The following is a 21512-nucleotide window of genomic DNA, read 5'->3' as shown; positions in this document are numbered from 1 at the left end:
CAAAATAATTGTCCCTTTAATAATAGACCCATTAAAGCTGTGTCGATGAGTATTAGTAGCAGAACGCCATTTATTTAATAAATTTAAATCAAATTGCCAATTTCGGAACCATTTCGTACAAATTCTAAGCCCGATTCGGCCCCTCAGATTTCCAGATACAACCACATCAAATATGTATACATTTACTAAAATCCTTGTTGTGCTGAAAAATTGATATTTGTTATGTTGGCCTAGTCAGGAAAAAAAAATACATACGTCGGACGACTGGACTCCCCAGTGGCATGAAGTAAAACTGTATTCTCAAACCAACAAATAGAATTAACGTACAAGGGTCAAAGCCAAAATGAAGGAAGAAACACAGACAAGGTACCTGTAATACATGGTTCGATAGAGATCAAAATACGGGGTCAAATTTGAGAACGATCGGACCAAAATGTTAAAGTGAACAATGGAACCAAACTGACTCTAAAAAGAAGTGAAACTTGACAGTTGCATAATGCTTCAGTTTTCAAGATGACAACATATCTAAACCTAAAAAAATTATCTGAAGATCTATGACTTATAAGCCGAAGAACCATTTGCAAGAGAAGCATATAGTTGGATTGAATGTTAATGTCTGACAAACTGTCGTATGTCATCTTCGCCTTTCTTTCCATACGGGTTGCTATAGTTGAATCCATGCCGACTGCCTTCCGCTTTTCGTGTTTTCTTCCGGAACTTCGATGCATTGCTATAAATATTTAAATTTACTTTTGGTGGAAAATTAAAACCAAATGAAGCAGCCACAGCCTGCGAAAAAAGAATCATGTCTAAGAAGATGAATGTGAAGCTTTCAACATAATCACGCATAAATATACGTGGTTATGGAAAGCAAATACGAGATGCTAAATTGCTTGGATCATTCAATCACTGAAACTGAGCAGAGCCTCAAGATGCTTAACTACACATTTGACCTCCAATTCAAATTTGTAGTACATGGATTGAATTATAAGTTCATAACAGAATGATCAGGTGGCTGATATTCCTTAATGTGTTCACTATATCTGGTTTCCATCTTTTTTCTTCGCCTTTTCCAGTTGTAGTTTAGAGTAGGCATTATATAGGATACTAGTAGTATACTACGATGAATCAGACGCAATATCATTGTACAAGATGGGAATTATATGAATATTCTGTAATCCATTTCTTTAGCATCCTAGTAATGCAAACGCATGATATTTTGAGAATTTCAATCTTCATATTGTCAAGGACACTTTCCAGATTCCTTGATCCGAGATTTCCACACTAAAATTTAATCTTTAATGGCCAACGCTAATGCTATCAATTACTCCTACAAAATATATAAGTTGTACAAGATAAGATGCTCCAGCACAAAAACCCAGTACACACCTGAATATCAAGCTGGTGAACATTGAAGATGTCCTTCGTAGAATGGGAATGGTAAGCTAATATGTAAGAGCTATATGCCTCATTAGCTGACTTATTCAAATAATAGTTGTTGGAAATCAACTTTTCCTGCATCCACTAGATACTTACAATTATTTAAATTCCATTCAACTTCAGAAATAAATTCGATGAGACATTTTAGGAATAATGAAATGAAGGCTTGCAAACAAGCAACTACCAGGTGAGACTGAATATTTGCTAGCTTCTTCTGATCAAACTCATACCCTTTGACTGGGACTTCTGCTGCCAGAAATAGCTGGTGAACATATTTTCAGCAAAAAATATAGTAATACAAAATAAAATAGCTCCAAAAAGCTTTCCGTTGTTTTTTATCCAATCAACATCATAAACCTAGTTTAAACAGATGGTATGTCACAAACCTATTTCCTTATATATTACACTATTTCCAACAAAAAAATGTAATTCAAACCTTAGGATATCGAAGAAACTGTAACTCCTCTGGAATTAAGAAAAGCAAGGCATTTCCTCTTGCACCTTCTCCACGAGCAGTTCGACCAACCCTGTGAATGTACTCCTAAAAGTAGTAACAAAAAACCACTAGCTAAGAGATCTAGGGAAGATCCATGGTTATATAGCAAATGTACTTTGTATAGAAAGTTGTTTAGTACCTTAGGCTCCTCTGGAGGATCATACTCCACAATCCAATCGTACCAATACAAAATAGAAAAAAAGCTTCAGTCCAATATCAAATACAAACTAAAAAGAGAGGGGGGGGGGGGGATTTTGATCAAGTAAAACCTCACTTTAACCTTGAAAATGTTGCTTGTTTGTTAAACTTTATAAATTTCTGCAAGTTATGCATATGTTCTGCTCTGAAACGATCGATCAAACAATAACTAAGCCTAAGAGGTACTTTGTCGAAAGAAGAAAGAGGATCGAGATTCTTGAACTTATTTCAGCAACCTCAAACACATTCAAATTGGTACTAATACAACCACTCTCTCCTTTTCAATTTTAATTTTTTCTTTAATTTAGACTCCCAACATTCATCTTCTTATTTTCTCTTCAGTCCTTTATCCATGTTCGGCAGAAATAGTAGGTTGGGTAGTATAGAATAGTGACATGACATACCACTGTGGGGATATCAAGACCTCGAGCTTCTACACCTATACACTATAAGAATCCCTTCTAATTACACCTATCGAATCATGGTAAGAGCGCATAGTAACATTGTCTCATGTAGGGGTGGGTACGGTACGGTATACCGTACCGAACTACGGTACCGTATACCGTACCGTAAATATCGGTATGGAATTTTTCCATACCGATACTGATACCGGAAATGAGGTATACCGCATATTCGGTATACCGAATTTTCGATATGAAAAAGTTCATATCAGTTACCGTACCGACACCGAAAATTTTGTCGGTATACCGAAAAAATGTCGATAGGTATACCAAAAATATTATCGGTATACCGACATTTTTTTTTTTTTTTTTAATTAAATTTTAAAAAAAATAATAAAAAAATTATTTTCGGTATATACCGAAATACCGAAAAAAAATAATTACATACCGATACCGATACCGAAAATTTCGGTACGGAATTTTCGGTATATCGATTTTTTCGGTAATTTCGGTATTTTTTCGGTACGGTATTTCGATATTTCGGTATATTTTCCCAGCCCTAGTCTCATGATTCCCTAGATATTACCAATAGTTTCTGCAAGAACTAGTAGGTTATGACTAGCATACATTACAATTCATTCATCTCATATATCCAGATCGAATATGCAACCATGATATATTGAGAGTTTCATATGAATTCGATAATCATGTGATGTACCTTTGAGTGATCATTGTGGTATCACATGTGCAATTAGGGAAACATTTTACCCTAAAGCACATTTCATACTCTGGCCAGATATTTTATACATTATTAACTCAACAAATCACATAAGATTTTTGTGACAAAGTTCCAAAAATTTAATACGACGATATGCGTTGATACGGTTCCTCTTTGCTTTTGTTTTTTTTTATAAATTTTTTTTCTTTTCCTCGGGATTGCTATGACGATATGATTGAAAATAACCACTCAGATGAGCTCAAAGGCATACTCAGATGCTTTTCTCGGAAAATATGGTTGCTTGAGATCCCTAGAACTGATGTGCTCAGAGTTGTTGAGATGTTGGATTTCATCGGACTAAATGACGAGTTGGTCATTATTGCATATCGTTGTCTAATGTCAGTCATGGGGTTATGGAAGTATTTCATTGATTTATTTTTACGGATTTTGTGTTAACCTTTTTTTGACTTGATAATAGGTCATCCGTTATTTCTTCATCCGCGAGCAAAAAAAAAAGATCTAAATATGATGTTTCGCTTAATATGTTTTGCGCTTTTACAGTTACCAAAGTTATTGTATTTTGCAACTCTAATAGTCGGGTTTAACTTTCTTTGCCAATGTTTTCAATTTTTTTAATATTTCTGTGAGTTTATTTATCAAGATCGTGTTGTGTTCTGTGGTAGGTTACTAGGCTGCGAAAAAAGATACAAAAAACAACTTTAAAGTTTTAGAGATGAATCGAAATACACCAGCAGAGGGTCGGCAACGAATGGAAAAATTAAGCTTCAAGAAATTCATTATCATGACGGATGTTTGTGTATTCGAACTTGTAGATAAAGAGGTGAGTTTGATTTTCTTTGTCAGTAATATTAATTCATTCATTTATGAAATTGGTTCCTAACTTTTGTAGTCTGTAGGTTATTTTGGTGATCAACTATGATCTTCTCGTCCACGCTCGGCATTACGTTCATTGCAACGGGTGGCGCAGGCACTTTTCTAGCCATGTAATTGATTTTCCTTTTTCTTTGTCTCGTTATCCATTTTTGTTACTCTATAGTAGTTGCTCAATGTCCTGAGTCTAACGAACGCTTTTAACGATGATATACAGGTTACTGTGATAAATTTTGTTGGTGAAGATGACAGCAAGATGATCCAATGGATCGAGAAGATCTACAAGATCGAGATTGATCAAATGTCACCAAACGTACATGATGCTACTGTAAGGGACTGATTTTTGTATTTAATGTTTGCAGGAAAATTCATTTGCATTTTGGATACTGTGAGACAATAGAAATGACTTTCAGTTACATTAATACTCTCGATTATGTTCGCCTTTAGAAGCACTTGAAATATGATATGAGGACTTTTCGGGATTTTTGGTCAATCTTTGGCAAGCTACTCTTTTGATATACATGTCCTAATATACATGGTCTGAACAAGCATTTCTAGTATTTGATAGTGTGTACATACAAGATATTAAATTCTTTGATCAACCTATTTGTATGACATGCCTAGTTTGTGAAGGAACACACTTGTCTTGCAAATTAAATTACTACCACAACATACAAACAAGTGTTTGCCAAAAATTCAACGGTTTTGTGGAGCACAAGACAAATATCTAATTCATATGATGCATAGCATAACGTAAACATGTGGTTTTGAAACATCTATGCACAAAGTACACATCAAATAAAACTACATCATCTAATGCAGGGTTCTCGAAAAGTCCTCGTATCATATTTCAAGTGCTTCTAAATGCGAACAGAACTAGGAGTATTAATGTAACTGAGAGTCATTTATATTTTCTCACAGTATCCAAAATGCAAATAAATTTTTCAGCAGAACTTTAAAGCATCATGGTCATTCGATGGCATTTGATCAATCTTGATCTTCTAGATCTTCTCGATCTGTTGGACCATTTTCATGTCCTCTTCACCAACAAAATTTATCACAGTAATCTGTATATCATCGTTAAACGTGTTAGTTAGACCCACGACATTGAGCAACTACTATAAAAGTAACAAAAATGGATAACAAGACAAAGAATGGCTAAAAAAGAGCCCGCGCCACCCAATGCGATGAACGTAATGCCGAGCGTGGACGGGAAGATCATAGTTGATCACCAAAATAACCTACAAAGACTAACAAAAGTTAGAAACGACTTCATAAATGAATGAATTAATATTACTGATAAAGAGAATTAAACTAACTTCCTCATCCACAAGTTCATACGCACAAGCATCCATCGTTATAAGGAATTTCTTGAAGCTTAATTATTCCATTCGTCGCCGACGCTCCTCTACTGGTGTACCGTTCATCTCTAAAATTTTAAAGTTGTTTTTTGCATCTTTTTTAGTGGCCTACTAACCTGCCACAGAACACAGCACAATCTTGATCAATAAAATCACATATATATTAAAAAAAAATTGAAAACATTGGCATAAAAAGTTAAACCTGACTGTTAGAGTTGCGAAATACAATAACTTTGGAGACCGTAAAAGCACGAAACATATCAAGCAAAAGATCATATTTAGGCTTCTCATTTTGCTCGTGGACAAAGAAATGATGGATGCCCTATCATCAAGTCAAAAAATAGTTAACACAATATACATAAAAATAAATCAGGGAAATACTTCCAAAACCTTCGTGACTGACACGGGACAACGATATGCAGGAATGACCAGCACGTCACTCAGTCCGATGAAATCCAGCATCTCAGCAACTCGGGTCACATCAGTTCTAGAGATCATAAGCAATTGGATTTTCCGAGAAAAGCATATGAGCATGCTTTTGAGCTCATCTGATTGGTCATTTTCAATCATATTGTCACAACAATGCTAAGGAAAAGAAAGCAAAAAAAATTATAAAAAAACAAACAAAAACAAAGCGGAACTATATCAGTGCATATCTTAGTATTAAATTTTTGGAACTCTTTCACAAAAAACTTATGTGATTTGATGAGTTATTAGTACATGAAATTTCTATCCAGAGTATGAGATGTGCTTTAGGGTAAAATGGTTCTCTACTTGCACATGTGATACCACTGTGATCATTCAAAGATACATCACATAATTATCGAATTCATATGCAACTCTCGATATACCAATGGTTGTAGATTCGATCGTGATATATGAAATGAAGGGACTGTAATGTATGTTGACCATAACCTGCTAGTTCTTGCAGGCACTATCGGTAATACATAGGGAATCATGAGACGATGTTATTAGCGCTTTTACCATGATTCAATAGTTTCGATCAAAAAAGATTTCTAACGTTCTTATGATCAATGAGTTGATACATAGAATGAAGATAATTAAGGGTAAGGCCATATAAAAGACATATTTTTTCTCGAGTCACACGAGTTGTGAACCCACAACTAGTTGTTTCCCCAAAAATTTGAGTCAGTGGATAGTTGACTTTGACTAATTGACTTTGAAACAACTCGATTTATTTTCAATTTTAGGTCCAGGATCTTGCTTGATTATCATTTCAAAAGTCCCCTGTAATCATCGACGTGGATGATGGAAGGAAGATGACATACCAACATAATTTATTTTTTCTTATCTTTGCTCTCCCAACATCCTTGATTTCATTTATTACAAAATATGACAATAATTGGTACAGGTAACCAATGAAGGGTTGCGACAAGGATTCTGTGTCATCCCAAGTGCTAAAAACTTTGACAAGCATGGCTAAATTACAATTTTATTTGAGGATACCACTAAGGTGTGTGAGAAGACTAACAGTGAAGTTGCACCGGCTCTTGCTAATAGTGAAGGTAGATACACCCTCCTGACTTTTTTGTTTCAACCACTTCCCAAAACCCAAAAAAAAATCCTGCAGATCATGTGGAAAATCATCCCCAGAGTTGTGTTTTCACCGTCTGATCGTTTATAAGGGATGTCAGAAACAGGACGAGAATATTAGTTGGTGAAAGGATATTGGAGATATAATAACTGCACTACAAATAAAATGTGATTATGTGAACAAAACTTATTTTGTTTTTCCTTCTACGCATAGTACTCTAAATGGAGTTTAAGAAGTAATAGTTTTACCAATCAAGTGGAGAAATTTTGTTGGAGGTCTATCGCCATTGTGGTGAAAAAATTTATATGATAAGGCAATGGTCACTATGTTTTTAGGAATCTACAATCAGAGACCAAAGCAACATTTGCAAAGGATGTGATTATAGAGCTTTCCATTTCAAGAAGGTTGATGATTAAGAATTACTGCTCGAGTGAGACAATGCTTCAAATGAAAAGCCATAACATGAGCAAACCATGTTAAAACACCAAACCAGCATTCATAAATCTAACATCAACAGGACACCAAGCATAAATCATGAATATAGATATTAGAAAAAAGACAGAGGCATTAAGTAAAAGCTTTTTCAAAAAATCTTGCTTCCAAAAACAGGTAAGGGGTGTTGCATTATAGTTCTCAGCTCATCGCCTTCTCTGAGAACCTTTGAACAACTTGGACATCCAGAAAAATACACTGCCGTCAACCATAAATTTGACTCTTCAACTTTTGGCGATGGAACAAGTGATTTGTCATTAACCAGCGCAAAACGATGCCTTTCACGAGGTATGAAGAACTCCCTAGCAAATACAATGAACTTTTTCAAGAACAATTTAAAATGCTGGAACTCATCTACACTACAGGAGGCTCCAGAACGAAATGTCAAATTCTCTGCCTCCTTCATAAGACTATCATTTACAGAGGTAAACTGGCTCAGCCAAGAAAAACCACTGAATCCGCTGTCCATACCCAAATTGAGCTCGTCATCTACAATTCACTATTTAAGTTGAATCAGAAGAGAAATTACTAATTAAGCACATTGTTCCCTCTAAAAACGTCTGAATGATGTGAATTTACTAACCACCATCCACCTTTCCGTCATTATTCTCTTCTGATGCCGGAATTCCATCATCAGTTCCAAGATTACCTTCAAGAAATGTCTTTTCAGCAATTTGTGCAAGGAAATTTAGATACTTCTCTAAAAAAGGATAACATTGATGACGTAAAATCCAATCAATTTAAGGAAGGAACTTTTGCAAACTCCTCAAATAAGTCACGCAATAAATGAAGATAATACCTTAAATAAGGTAGATACGCGTGAGGTATAGAAGCTTAGCCGTTTAATATATTTTGATTTGATAACGTTGACACAAACCCAAAAACTATAGAACCGAAGAAAAATCACAAACAAATGAAGGCGAAACATACCTAGATCACTTTCAGCCTTGATATTGCCCTTGGCTAGTAATCTTGGAATCCATCCACAAAATTCTAGGAGAAGAACAGCCTTATCAGTTGAATCAAGGGAATCATTCAACCCTTCAGGAGTGGTTAAAGATTTTAGCGGAAGTTCATCAGGTGAAAGTGTCCTGACAAAAAGCACCGAGGACAAAAAAAATTTCTTGTAAAATTTGGAGTTAGTAAAACAGTTTATTATTAATGTAATCATGAAATTAAATATTTTGTTATTTTTTAAAAATTGATCAAATAAAATAAAAATTAATATGAAATTGTTTGAGAAGAGTTATTTTATTTTAAAAAAAAAAAAAAAAACAGTGCTCACAAAGTGTGTAGTTGATCAAATAAACTAAAATTAACATGAAATTGTTTGAGAAGATTAGTTTTATTTAAAAGAGGAGTAGTGCTCACACACACACATATATATACTATATTATTAAAGAAGAGACCTTTAGAGTAACTAACTTTTGGTTTCATGATCTGTTTTATTAATTATATATATCAATAAAGTGTTAAAAAATTAATGTAAGTCACATGTAGTTTAGCGGATAAAATATTTGTTTTGTATCCATGAGGTTGTAGGTTCAATTCTTACTTAGTTTTTTTTATTTTTTTTTTATTTATTTTTTTAATTCATATATCAAAATTACAGTGTAGTCACTCACTATTTCTTATAATTATATTTTGATCTTCATTTAAATATAAACCACATAAATTATAAAAAATATCGTACAAGCACGCAACACAATTGGTACCAGACTTGTGCTAAGTATCTATATGTCCAGGAGATCTTAGGTTCGAGTCTGGGGATGCACAAACTCCAGTGCCTGGGCTGGAGGAGTCATTGAGTAATGCTACCATGGGATAACCGACTGCGTCGGTGTACTAGTATATATAAATGTTCTTCAAAAAATAGATGAATCGAATATTTTATCTTGGTTGGTTTATTGTGTTTTGTTTATTTATAATGTTTCATAAATTTAATTTTTAATAATTTGTCACCAAATAGAGCAAAGGAATGTGTCCCTTTGATAATAGACCCATTAAAGTGTCCGTGAGGATTAGTAGATGGATGTCATTTATTTAATAAATTTAAATCAAATTGTCAATTCTGGAAGCATTTAGTACGTAGTCTGAGCCCGATTCAGCACCTCCGATTTCGAGATACAACCACATGAAATGCGTATAGATTTTCTTAAACCCTTATTGTGCTGAAAAATTGATATTTGTCATGTTGACCAAGTCAGAAAAAAGAATGCCCAAGTCAGACGACTGGACTCCCCAGTGCCATCAAGTAAAATTGTATTCTCAAACCAACAAAATAGAATTCGCGTACAAGGGCGCAATGAAGGAAGAAATACAGACAAGGTAGCTGGAATACATATTGGATAGAGATCAAAATCGCACTCGCACGGGGCCAAATTATATTGCTTGAGAACGATTGGCCAAATGGTTAAAGTGAACAACGGAACCAACCTGACTCTAAAAAGAAGTGAAACTTGACAGTTGCATAATGCTTCAGTTTTCAAGATGACAACATATCTAAACCTACAAAAATTATCTTAAGATCTACGACTTCAAAACCGAAGAGCCGTTTGCAAGAGAAGCATATAGTTGGATTGAATGTTAATGTCTGACAAACTGTCGTATGTCATCTCTGTCTTTCTTTCCAAACGGGTTGCTCTCGTTGAATCCGTGCCGACTGCCTTCCGCATTTCGTGTTTTTTTCCTGAACTTGGATGCGTTGCTATCAATGTTTAAATTTACTTTTGGAGGAGAATTAAAACCAAATGAAGCAGCCACAGCCTGCAAAAAAAGAATCATATATTCATATGTAAGAAGATGAATGTGAAGCCTTCAACATGATCACGCATAAATATTCGTGGTTATGGAAAGCAAACACGAGATGCTAAATTGCTTGGATCATTCAATCACTGAAACTGAGCAGAGCCTCAAGAAGCTCAACTACACATTTGACCTCCAATTCAAATTTGCAGTACATGGACTGAATTATAAGTTCATTGCAGAATGATCAGGTGGCTGACATTCCTTAATGTGTTCACTATTTCTGGTTTCCATCTTTTTTCTTCGCCTTTTCCAGTTGTAGTTTAGAGTTGGCATTACATAGGATACTAGTAGTATACTACGATGAATTTCATCAGAAGCAATATCATTTTACAATATGGGAATTATATGAATATTCCGTAATCCATTTCTCTAGCATTCTAGTAATGCAAACGCATGTTATTTTGAGAATTTCAATCTTTATATTGTCAAGGACACTATCCAGATTCCTTGATCCGAGATTTCCACACTAAAATTTAATCTTTAATGGCCAACGCTAATGCTATCAATTACTCCTACAAAATATATAAGTTGTACAAGATAAGATGCTCCAGCACAAAAACCCAGTACACACCTGAAGATCAAGCTGGTGAACATTGAAGATGTCCTTCATAGAATGGGAATTGTAAGCTAATATGTAAGATCTATATGCATCTTTAGCTGACTTGTTCAAATAATAGTTGTTGGAAATCAACTTTTCCTGCATCCATTAGATACTTGCAATTATTTAAATTCCATTTAACTTCAGAAATAAATTTGATGAGACATTTTAGGAATAATGAAATGAAGGCTTGTAAGCAACTACCAGGTGAGACTGAATATTTGCTAGCTTCTTCTGATCAAACTCATACTCTTTGACTGGGACTTTTGCAGCCTGAGATAGCCGGTGAAGATATTTTCAACAAAGAAAAGATAGTAAGACAAAATAAAATAGCTCCAAAAGACTTTCCTTTGTTTTTTATCCAATCAACATCATAAACCTAGCTCAAACAGAGTATGTCACAAACCTATTTCCTTATATATTACAATATTTCCAATAAAAAATGTCATTCAAACCTTAAGATATCGAAGAAACTGTAACTCCTCTGGAATCAAGAAAAGCAAGGCATTTCCTTTTGCACCTTCCCCGCGAGCGGTTCGACCAACTCTGTGAATGTACTCCTAAAAGTAGCAACAGAAAACCACTAGCTAAGAGATCTAAGGAACACCCAAGATTAAATGGCAAATGTACTTGGTATAGAAAGTTTTTTAGTACCTTAGGCTCATCTGGAGGATCAAACTGCACAATCCAATCCTACCAATACAAATAGACAAAAACCTTCAGTTCAAAATCAAATACAAACTAGAAAGAGGGGGGGCGAAACCCTGATCGAGTAAAACCTCACATTAACCTTGAAAATGTTTCTTGTTTGTTAGACTTTATAAATTTCTGCAAGTTATGCATTTGTTCTGCACTGAAACAATCAATCAAACAATAACTAAGGCTAAGAGGTAATTTGTTGAAAGAAGAAAGAGGATCACGATTCTTGAACTCTTTTCAACAACCTTGTAAACATTGAATACTAAGACAACCACTCTCTCCTTTTCAATTTCAATTTTTTCCTCACTTTATACTCCCAACATTCATCTGCTTATTTTCTCTGCAGTCCTTTATTACTATTCGGCAGAAATAGTAGGTTTAGTATAGCGACATGACATACCACTGCAGGGATATCCAGACCACGAGCAGCTACATCTGTACACAGTAAGATTCCCTTCTCGGCTTTGCAAAAATCAAAAAAAGTAGAGGTTCGCTTCTGCTGCTTTTGCTTGCCATGGATGTCAAGACAATCTATCTGAATATATCTAAGAAGTTCCGAGTGGAATTTGACAGAATTACATGATGAGAAAAAAACCATTATTTTCTTTGACAGGTTCCTCTTTAAGAATGAATATAGAAGACTAAATCTCTTAGCACTTGGGATGACACAGAATCCTTGTTGCAACCCTTCATTGGTCACCTGTACCAATTATTGTCATATTTGGTAATGAATAAAATCAAGGCTATTGGCAGAGCAAAGATAATAAAAATAAAAATATGTTGATATACCCTCTTTCTTCCATCATCCACGTCGATGATAACAGGGGACGTTTGAAATGATAATCGTGCAAGATCCTGGACCTAAAATTGAAAATAAATTTCCTTTTAAGTCCTGACAATATGTCAAAAGCTCTTTTGAGGTAGGAGTCAAAATGTTTCCGAAGCTTATGCAAACCAAACAAATCTTATTTTTCATGCCAGTTCCAAAATCAATTTTTTTTAACATTTCTAAAATAAACAGACAATCTTCCTCTAGCAGAAAGAAATATTTATACCTTATTCGTTTGTGTAGCAGAGAAAAGAGCTGTCTGTCTTGCCTGCATGATAAGTAGTTTGTCATTTAAATACACGAATGAAGGACAATGCTGAAGTGTTCCAGAAACAATTACTGTACTAGTTACCTAGTAGTTGCCTCCGCGCGTAAAAAGAACATAAAATTTTTACACAATTTCTAAGCCCAAATGTACAACAGTTTGCAAACATAATTTGAATTATTGCAATCCCATGATATAATAGAACCTAAAACTTAAAAAATTTGGTAAGAGAAGAAAATTTAATGTTTATATTCTTTGAACATGCTAAGTGGGAAAAGGGCTGACAACAACTAACTTAAATCTCTAAAGCGAGTGAAAACGCAATTTTAGAAACAAATAAGTCTGTCAACCTCATTGGCATAGATACCTTCGGCAAGATTTTAATGATTTGCTTCATTTCTTCTTCAAAATTAGCTTCTAAAATCCTGTCAGCTTCATCAATCACAAGGCACTGCAAATCCAACAAATAAAGTTAAAGGTTAAAACACTAGTAAAGAAAGAGTGTTATTGTGACGGTGTTAGGTTGTGTATTTTGGGCTTTCTCATTTTGTGGGGAGGCAGGGCAGTGGGGATCATGGGGATCCAAATTATAGGCGTGCCCTTGAAAAAGATCATATAGAGAATGAAACTTTTCTCAAAGAATGTCATATCATCATTTCATTTTTTCAATTAATCAACACAGTTTAGAGTTGTTCAAAATTCAAAGCGTGTGAGTTATTTCACATGCTCACAAATGTGCTGATAAACTACAACTAATCCAATAAAAATATATAATCCCAAGGACTAGTCGATAAAAAATTGGGACAGCAAGAAGTTAAAAATCTCCCAATTTCAAGACATGAATCTTTTGATTAAATCTCATGGAGAGTTCGATCTTGGCTCGGGATGAACGCTGGCCCACTGTATTCCGGAAGCTCATAGTATTGATCCTGATAAACCCCAAAAAGTCCTAATGTGTGCTCATTAACAACAGAAAAACAGAACCTTCAAGAATCATAGTTGAATTAACTCAAAATGGCACACAGCTCACCGGACGCCCCAAGAGGAAAGACAAACACAAATCAATCATCAGTTACCAGTGGAAAGTTTTTTGTTATTTTTTGTGATATAGGAAACTAGATTATATTAATAAAGGCTTTTAATTACAAAAAACGGACTAGAGGTCCACACATGATAGGAAAGTTTTTTGTTACTTAACCAAGAGAATTTCTGGCACCTGAGACATGATTTTGCGACTGATATTCTAAAGATTACGAGGGCCTCTTCCAATTAGTTCATTCTAGCAAGAATCCAATGTGCAAGTTTGTCATCATTAATTTGAATTAGATTAGCAAAACTGAATCAAATGGTTAGCATTTTGAAAATCTCTGTGTTAGAGAGAGCATAAAATGCAGGCCGATAAAAAGAAAAAGTGCTCCAACTATTCTGATAGAAGAACAGACAAACATGGATAGGACGACTATGCTTACAATGTGAGAAACAACAATCAAGTAACAACTATTTAAAGGGAAAATAGTACCTTTAGGTTTTTATAGATAAAACCTTTAGTATTTTGAAGGTGGTCAAGAAGTCGACCAGGAGTTCCCACAAGAAGATTCACTCCTTTGACGATACGCTCGGCTTCCCCTCTTCGCGCTGCACCACCAATAACTAAACCAAGTGTCTGTGAATGATACTTCAGAAGGTCATTTGCCACGGCATGTGTCTGCATTATTGAGCCGAATAATAATGCAGAATATCAAATATATTAGTATAAAGAATTTAAGTATCACAAACTCTGAGATGCAGATATTCCTTTTCAACTGATCATAATTGAGATGTTTCAGGAAAACTGAGAACCTGCTGCAAAGCAACATCGATAGAACTGTTCCAGGAAACTTAACTGGGAAACTCAATTTCTTATAAAAAAAACATATATTCACATATAAGAAATGAATGAAATCCATAACAAGTAACGCACAATCTCTTGCATTAACTGTGTAAATACTCAACTGCAACATATCAAAACAAAAAATTAAAAACAAATAAAACAGCATGTGTACCTGTATGGCCAACTCTCTAGTTGGACAAATGACAACAACACCAGTTCCATTTCGAGGTGTAAAGTGGATATGATGCAACAATTCAACAGCTGGTACCAAAAAGGCAAGGGTTTTCCCCGAACCTGTCCTTGCAGCTCCTAGAATGTCTTTGCCTTCCAAAAGTCGAGGTATTGCTCTTGCTTGGATCTTCATTTGATTTGAAAACAATAAACAAACAAAAATTCAGTAGTAAAAATGGTGATGCTTGATATCTGATAATTTGATAACTAGAAGAGCGAAGTATTAGATTTGGGATTAAAAAATTGATATATAGAAATTTAAATGACTAATCATCATAAACTGAAGAAGTGGGGTACCAAAAGTTTCATAAACCTCTCAACCAACCCAATCGATTTCACCCACAATCAATCAATTTAGGAAAGCTAGATATTAAATTATTTGTGGAACTTCAAGACCAAATGTTCAGGATAATTCTATTATTCCGGTATATAATTCAGCTTAACAAGGGATACTTGTGACCAACTATAAAATATTTTCCATTACATTCAGCATTTCCACTTTACATTTCATGCTATCCATTTCTATCTAAACAGGCAGATCCTTTATACCGTTTATCAAGAGGAAGATTTAGGAATTTGAAGCATCTTTGCTAAAACCCTGCAATTTTTCACCTGTAAGTTAGCATTTGAGAGGTTACTGTCTATCTTGCGTACGCTCACTCCTGATTTATCAAGATCATGACCCAAAACAATGTGCACCATAAATAATTTAACTTCAAAATTAAGCTCTATTATTAGTCTAGGAACCAGGAAACTAGGAAACAAGAATTTTGTCGCTCCAAAGATAGCAAACAATTATATAAAATCATCGGTAAAAGGAGTGGCTCCCAAGATTAAATTTGGCACCTGAGTCATATACTTGAAACCTAAATCTTTGATAGCATTAATGGTGGGTTCTGAGAGTGTCATGTCCACAAACGCCTCCGTGCTCATAATCCCAGATCCACTCTTCAACCGTCCCCCCAAACCAACCTCCTCCTCCACCTCCTCCTTTTCTCCCTCACCCTGTTTTTCTTCATTTCTCTTCACCTTCTTCTCCTTTTTTTCCTTATAACCTAGTGCCTCTTGTTCTCCCTGTTCTGCCTGAGCAGATACTTCTGCCACAACTTCTGTGTGGGGTTGTGGAGTTGCTCCTGTATTCTTTCTGTCTCTCTTTCTTTTTCTATTTTTGCTTATGGGATCCATGGCTATATTTTCAGAGGCTTCTACAGTTGTGTTTTCTTCAATATCTGCCGTTACTCGTTGCTGAGTTTGCAGAGCTTCTTCGCAGAAGAGAAACACACAGGTCCGAGGCTAGATATCGCTGCCGGGGGAGGATGCATTTTCAGCAAGTGAAATCAAATAAGAGTTTTCAAATGCTTAATTAATCATGTAAACAGATTTCAACTTAAACTTACTAATTTTCAATACTTGAAAAAAAAACTAAAAATTTAAGCTCAAAGTGTACTGTTGGCTTTTGAAACACAGAATTGAACTCTAAGAATTTAATCCTTATTAAAATTCAAATTAAAATCCACAGACAAATCTTAGATTCAAAGCATAACCCAAAAAATCAACACAGGTATAAAATTTTAAAGATCATATTTCAACGCCCAAATACTTTATTTCCTAATGCTTATAACATTCTACATCCGAAAACAAATTAGAAATCGGGCCTCGAATCAAATAATGAAGCGTGAATGTCTTATATCACCGAAGAGACGCTCGATTCTTCGACTTCCCGCGTTAATCTTGCTCCAAAATCGCAAATGTCGTTACCTGAAAACTTGGTTTAAACTTTGAAGGCAGCTGCAGTAACGATGTCTGGAGCTTTGTTTCAGCTTCAACGGCTGTCAGGGCGAAGTTTTTTCTGAGGTTTAGCTGATATGGGTCACTTTTTGACCCATTTTACTTTGTAAACGGGTTTTGTATCGGCCCGTTTGGTTTTTGAATGAATCGGCCCATTTTGGAGTTTCATTATGCCAAATAGTGTTTTTTTTAAAGTATTTATTCCCACATATTTATTATTTTTATGAAAAAATAACAAATAGAAATATTAAAAAGAATTCAAACAAACATCCAAAGTTTTATTAATTTTAAACAATATAAAAATAAATATATTTATTAAATTATAATATAAAATAAAACTTTAAATTAAATCTACATTATTTATAATACATGAGGAGTTTAAAATAATTATTTTTAGAGTCGTGATATAATTTTTTATAAATAAAAAATACTCTTACTTTAATTAATTTATCTTAATCATTATAGGAGGTGATAGACCTTTGAAATATATGTGTATAACACTAGATTTTATCAGTGTTCTAAAAAACCTGTTTAAGCGCGCTTAAGTTAGATGCTCGGCAAAAACGTCCCGCTTCGGAGAAAGCGGAAAAAAGCGGTCAAACCGAATTAAGCGTAATTAAAGCGTTTAATTAAGCGTACTTAAGCACAATTAATCACATCTATTTATTTTTTAATTTTTTTATTTTGAAGGTATGTCTTTTTATTTTAAAATAATAAATTAGGTTTATAATTTAGATGTTTATATTTTAATTTTAATTATGATTAAGCGTGTCTGATAATGATTTGACAAATATTTAACATTTTTAATGTGATCTAGTTGCAAAAACAAATAAAGATTGTAATTATGAGATTTTTATGCTTCTATAAATATGAAAATTAATGCATCAAACTTAAATTTATCATATTTATGTATCATTTTATCTATTTATTTGTTTGAGATAATTACAATTACACTAAAAATAAAAAACGCTTTTTCACGTTTAAGTCTGTGCTAATCTCGCTTAAGCTTGAAAAGCTTGAAGCTCGAAATCCACGCTTCGGGACGCTTCACGCTTTTTAGAACCTTGGATTTTATTACTCCATATTTTATTAATTATATTCATACTTCATTTTTATTTTAAATATTTTTAAGGCCAATACACGAAATTTATAAAAATAATAATTAAAACCAAAAATAATTAGTGAAAATTTATATCTATTAAATATTTTTTATTTAAACGAAAACGTTTATCATTATTCAATGAATATTATAAAATTTAATTTCGATTTTTTAATTCGATGAAGATATTTCATTGATATTTCGATAATTTAAAGAAATCGCCACACTAGTAAAGCGAGAAGACAATAGTACCCTCGTTATCATGTATGTAAGTCAGTCAATCATTAACTGATTTTACTAAAATGGCCTCTCTCTTTTAATACGTAGCTGACTCTAGTTCACGGGTCGCTTTCGTTCCGCGCAAAGATCGGTTAGCTTAGGCCTTAGCCCTCTAAAATTTCGGATACAAAAAGAAAAAGGGTGTTGGGATTCTGGGAAGGATTACTATGGCTGGTCATCCCGAGGATTTAGACCAGCTTCTGGATAGTAAGAAGAAGAACTAACCATTTTATATTTTTTTTTGGTTTCATGTGTGTTTATTCTATCCACAGAATACAAGTGACGTTTTTTCAAACGTTTTGCAGGCGCTTTGGATGATTTCCAGAACCTTAATGTCACCTCTTATGCTCAAAGGTAGGTTTTTTTAAATTCTTTGAAAGGGTGCGTTTTCTTTTTTGTGTACTGGTATTTGTTGTTTTAAATTTATTGATTTCGTGGGTGTGTATTTTTTTTAAACATGTGGAGTTGTGATTTATGGTAGTGGCAACCTTGGAGAAAACAAGAAAGAAAGTTTATCTTCATTATCCGGTGCCAATGTTCGAGGATTGGGATTGGGCTTGCCGGATTTGAAGGTCAAGAAAAAGGGTAAGCAAAAGGTGCCATCAAAGCAAGAATCACACGTTACGGAGGCGCTTGATAAGCTAAGAAAGCAAACCAGGGAAGCTGTCAGAGGATTGGAATCGGTGACTGGACCAAAACAACAAATGGGTGCTGATAATTTGGGAGGTGATGCAATGCTAGAAGATTGGGTTAAGCAATTCGAGGAACTTGCTGGTTCTCAGGTTGGTGTTCTTTACTAAATATCCAGGAGTTCACGGGTTCTTGGTTTTCACATGTCTTGTTTTAACCTGATGTTTTGGTACGCTAAATGCATTATATGTTCTAAAATCTTATTCTACTTGACATGGTTCTTGAATTTAGCATGGTCCTTGAAGGTTTCCTGATGTGTCGAGAATAGTTTGCTCTTTAAGGTAGTTTCTTCTGGAAAATTTCTTGTTTACTAGTACTCTAGGGATAATTATTTGCCTTTTGCTTTCAATGAAAGTGAAAGTATTGATAATGCAAATTTCTTTATTTCCTTATAAAAGTAATCTAGGTAATGAGGTAATCTAACTCGTGCTTTTTGAAATTTTTATTCAAGCATCATCTTTCTTAGTATTTCTACAAGAAAATTGAGTTTCTTTTGGCCTTTCACTAGTCACAAACTCCATCTGCTGTTTTGCTTGGTATTATGATAACTAGAAAGAGGTAGGACTGTTTCGTGATCAAATAAGGACAGCATATCCAAACCTTTGGTTTGCGAATTTTTATGATTCCATCACGTGTATTATAACATCGAAATGGTGAAAGTCTGATGGAGACCATATGCTTCCCATTAAAGATTACAGAATAACTTACTAGCCTAACATGCTGTATTATAAATTTGTTTTTTGGTTAACCTAAGAAGTACTTCAATCATAATTTCTTGTGTTCATGCTTGGCAAATACGACCCATCCATTTTTAATCATGGAAGTTGTGAAGGGACAGAGTTTCTTCTTGTCGGAATTAGAAATGAGAATGTGATATGCTATTTACATATCAACATCTGCAATTTAGTTCACTTTGCTCTTTGTTTTTAATATTATGTGAAACTAAATGTCACGTCACTTCAAGTAAGAACACTTTATATAACATGTTATCATTGCACTTCATCTTATTATTAGTTTTGTGATGTGGTAGAGCTTAGGGTACCACTTCCAGAGTGGAATCTCATTCTTGACAGTTAAGAGTGTTGCTATTTTGAAGTGAGCAAATAAAGTTTATAATCAGAAGGCAATCGTTCAATAAGAAATACTGTTTGAATCCACACTCAATGTAGCACCACGAGTCGGGGGCGAACCAAGCAAGATAGATTAAGCAGTTAAGCAAATTGTTTTTGAAAATATGCTTTGCATTTTCTGTTTTTGTCCATATAATTATTTCCTTGTCCTTCCCGACATCCTAATGACTTTGTTTTTGCTCCGTTATCTAATTCTTCGGGCACATGATCTGGTGGTCGGTGAGGATGGTGATTGGTATCTTGTCCATCGTATTTGAGTGCAATGTATCTCTGTTCTGTATAATGCTCCAATCAAAGTGACAAATCATATATTTGGCTCACAATTGCAGGACATGGATTCGATCATGGAGACGATGATGCAACAACTTCTGTCCAAGGAAATTCTTCACGAACCTATGAAAGAGATTGGAGAACGTTATCCAATATGGTTGGAAGAGAATAAAGCTAAACTAACTAATGAGGAGTATGCATGTTATTCCCACCAGTATGAACTTATAAAAGATCTAAACCAAGTTTATGCGTCTGATCCCAACAACTTCAACAAGATTGTGGAGCTGATGCAGAAAATGCAAGAATGTGGCCAACCACCTAATGATATAGTGCAAGAGCTCGCTCCAGAATTTGATTTATCAAATCTTGGACAATTGTAAGTTCATCTGACCTTGTTAGTGTAGTTTATAATACTTACTCCAACTCCCTGCAAGCCGGTGCTATGTTTCTCATGGAACCTATCCTGTGATAATGAGAGTGGTTTAACTCTTTTCGGATTTTCTAAAGTCATTAGAATTCATGCATCTCTGTGTTTGTCGTGGCTACAGACTGTAGTTTGTATGAAAATGTGGTACGTAAAAACAAAACTCATGATTCAATATCATCTTTCGGTTTCTTCTCTGTTTTCGCATGCGGGTATAGCTGATGAAAAATTTCACGCATTCTTGCGCAGGTCTCCTGAGATGTTCGAGTCCCAACAGAATTGTTGTATTATGTGAGGTACTTCATGATGAAAATCGCATGCTTTTCTTGTTGTCCTATCATTGTCATTGTGGAGAGAATGCCAAGCAACTAAGTAGATGGTTGGCACATAGTTATAATGTTCTGTAATTTGGTTTGATCAAAACATCAAACGCTACTCTATTAATCCCTTTTATTTAGCATTCAATACAAAAGTTCTGATTCATGAATTTGTTAATATGGCGAAGAATTGTTTTAGCTGATTCATTATTTGGTAAAACAAGTGGGGGCAGTCTTGTGTTGGTTAAAAAGAAGGTGAATGTTGAGATCTGTATATTTAAATACATTCGCATTCATGTTGTTGCTCAACCATGTTGACACTAACTTCGCCTCGGAGTTGTGGTTGCTGCTAAGATACCCTGTCACGCTGCTAAGATACCCTGTCACGCTGCAATTATTGGGACACATAGTAAAACCCCAAAGTTGCGTATAAAATTGGATGTGGGAAGTTGAAATTATCTTTGGAATTGGAAGTACTTTCTAGTCAAAACCGCAGAATGGATTTGGGTTACTGGTAATTTCGTTATATCGAGTGGAAATATATTAGCAGAATACAATCAATTAAATAACAGACGAGACTTCTTTGCAAGACAGGTAATTTGATTATATTGTTTTTCCACTCGTGTAACTTGAGAAACTCTCCGACCTGTTCTGCATGTTGCG

The 21512-nt window shown here is 34.5% G+C and overlaps 3 protein-coding genes across 11 annotated transcripts; 1 reads left to right on the top strand and 2 right to left on the bottom strand.

Moving 5' to 3' along the window:
- Window positions 1–326: 326 nt before the first annotated feature.
- LOC140978028 (DEAD-box ATP-dependent RNA helicase 27-like) lies at window positions 327–16713 on the bottom strand. 8 transcript variants are annotated; one of them, XM_073442757.1, is made up of 13 exons: window positions 16611–16713; window positions 15699–16155; window positions 14794–14979; window positions 14271–14456; window positions 13119–13202; window positions 12713–12754; window positions 12447–12518; window positions 12058–12357; window positions 11613–11651; window positions 1877–1981; window positions 1625–1702; window positions 1390–1524; window positions 327–789 (listed from the first exon to the last, which is right to left on the bottom strand). In XM_073442757.1, the coding sequence occupies exons 2-13, from the start codon at window positions 16035–16037 to the stop codon at window positions 610–612; spliced, it is 1746 nt and encodes a 581-aa protein (XP_073298858.1). In that variant the 5' UTR covers window positions 16038–16155; window positions 16611–16713; the 3' UTR covers window positions 327–609. The 8 variants fall into 8 exon arrangements, 6 of the variants coding, with proteins under 6 accessions (XP_073298858.1, XP_073298859.1, XP_073298862.1 ...); XM_073442758.1 differs by having other exon boundaries at window positions 1390–1515; XR_012175511.1 differs by having other exon boundaries at window positions 773–789; window positions 1390–1515; window positions 1625–1686.
- LOC140978897 (uncharacterized) lies at window positions 7345–8723 on the bottom strand. The gene is made up of 3 exons (XM_073444136.1): window positions 8483–8723; window positions 8136–8201; window positions 7345–8041 (listed from the first exon to the last, which is right to left on the bottom strand). Exons 1-3 carry the CDS (start codon window positions 8721–8723, stop codon window positions 7644–7646), a joined length of 705 nt encoding a protein of 234 aa, XP_073300237.1. The 3' UTR covers window positions 7345–7643.
- A 1350-nt stretch (window positions 16714–18063) lies between the features above and the next one.
- LOC140978699 (peroxisome biogenesis protein 19-2-like) lies at window positions 18064–21019 on the top strand. Of its 2 annotated transcripts, none has more exons than XM_073443904.1 (5): window positions 18064–18225; window positions 18324–18372; window positions 18500–18800; window positions 20168–20484; window positions 20782–21019. In XM_073443904.1, the coding sequence occupies exons 1-5, from the start codon at window positions 18186–18188 to the stop codon at window positions 20825–20827; spliced, it is 753 nt and encodes a 250-aa protein (XP_073300005.1). In that variant the 5' UTR covers window positions 18064–18185; the 3' UTR covers window positions 20828–21019. The 2 variants fall into 2 exon arrangements, with proteins under 2 accessions (XP_073300005.1, XP_073300004.1); XM_073443903.1 differs by having other exon boundaries at window positions 18497–18800.
- The last annotated feature ends 493 nt before the right edge of the window (window positions 21020–21512 follow it).

The sequence above is a fragment of the Primulina huaijiensis genome, chromosome 6 (assembly GCF_012295235.1).
Source record: "Primulina huaijiensis isolate GDHJ02 chromosome 6, ASM1229523v2, whole genome shotgun sequence".
Lineage (NCBI taxonomy): Eukaryota > Viridiplantae > Streptophyta > Magnoliopsida > Lamiales > Gesneriaceae > Primulina > Primulina huaijiensis.
This window is presented reverse-complemented; position numbering and strand designations above follow the sequence as displayed.

Bases quoted from the DNA above. Each gene is read 5' to 3' on its own strand.
- LOC140978897 (XM_073444136.1), bottom strand. From the start codon at position 8,723: ATGATTACATTAATAATAAACTGTTTTACTAACTCCAAATTTTACAAG. The intron at 8,202-8,482 runs GTATGTTTCGCC...CATTTCTTGAAG, and splicing joins CAAGGCTGAAAGTGATCTAG to GTAATCTTGGAACTGATGAT. The intron at 8,042-8,135 runs GTTAGTAAATTC...AGTGAATTGTAG, and splicing joins TGACGGAAAGGTGGATGGTG to ATGACGAGCTCAATTTGGGT.
- LOC140978028 (XM_073442757.1), bottom strand. From the start codon at position 16,037: ATGGATCCCATAAGCAAAAATAGAAAAAGAAAGAGAGACAGAAAGAAT. The intron at 14,457-14,793 runs GTACACATGCTG...TCAATAATGCAG, and splicing joins CTAGAGAGTTGGCCATACAG to ACACATGCCGTGGCAAATGA. The intron at 1,982-11,612 runs GTACTAAAAAAC...TACTACTTTTAG, and splicing joins ATCCTCCAGATGAGCCTAAG to GAGTACATTCACAGGGTTGG.
- LOC140978699 (XM_073443903.1), top strand. From the start codon at position 18,186: ATGGCTGGTCATCCCGAGGATTTAGACCAGCTTCTGGATA. The intron at 18,373-18,496 runs GTAGGTTTTTTT...TGTGATTTATGG, and splicing joins GTCACCTCTTATGCTCAAAG to TAGTGGCAACCTTGGAGAAA. The intron at 18,801-20,167 runs GTTGGTGTTCTT...TCACAATTGCAG, and splicing joins AGGAACTTGCTGGTTCTCAG to GACATGGATTCGATCATGGA.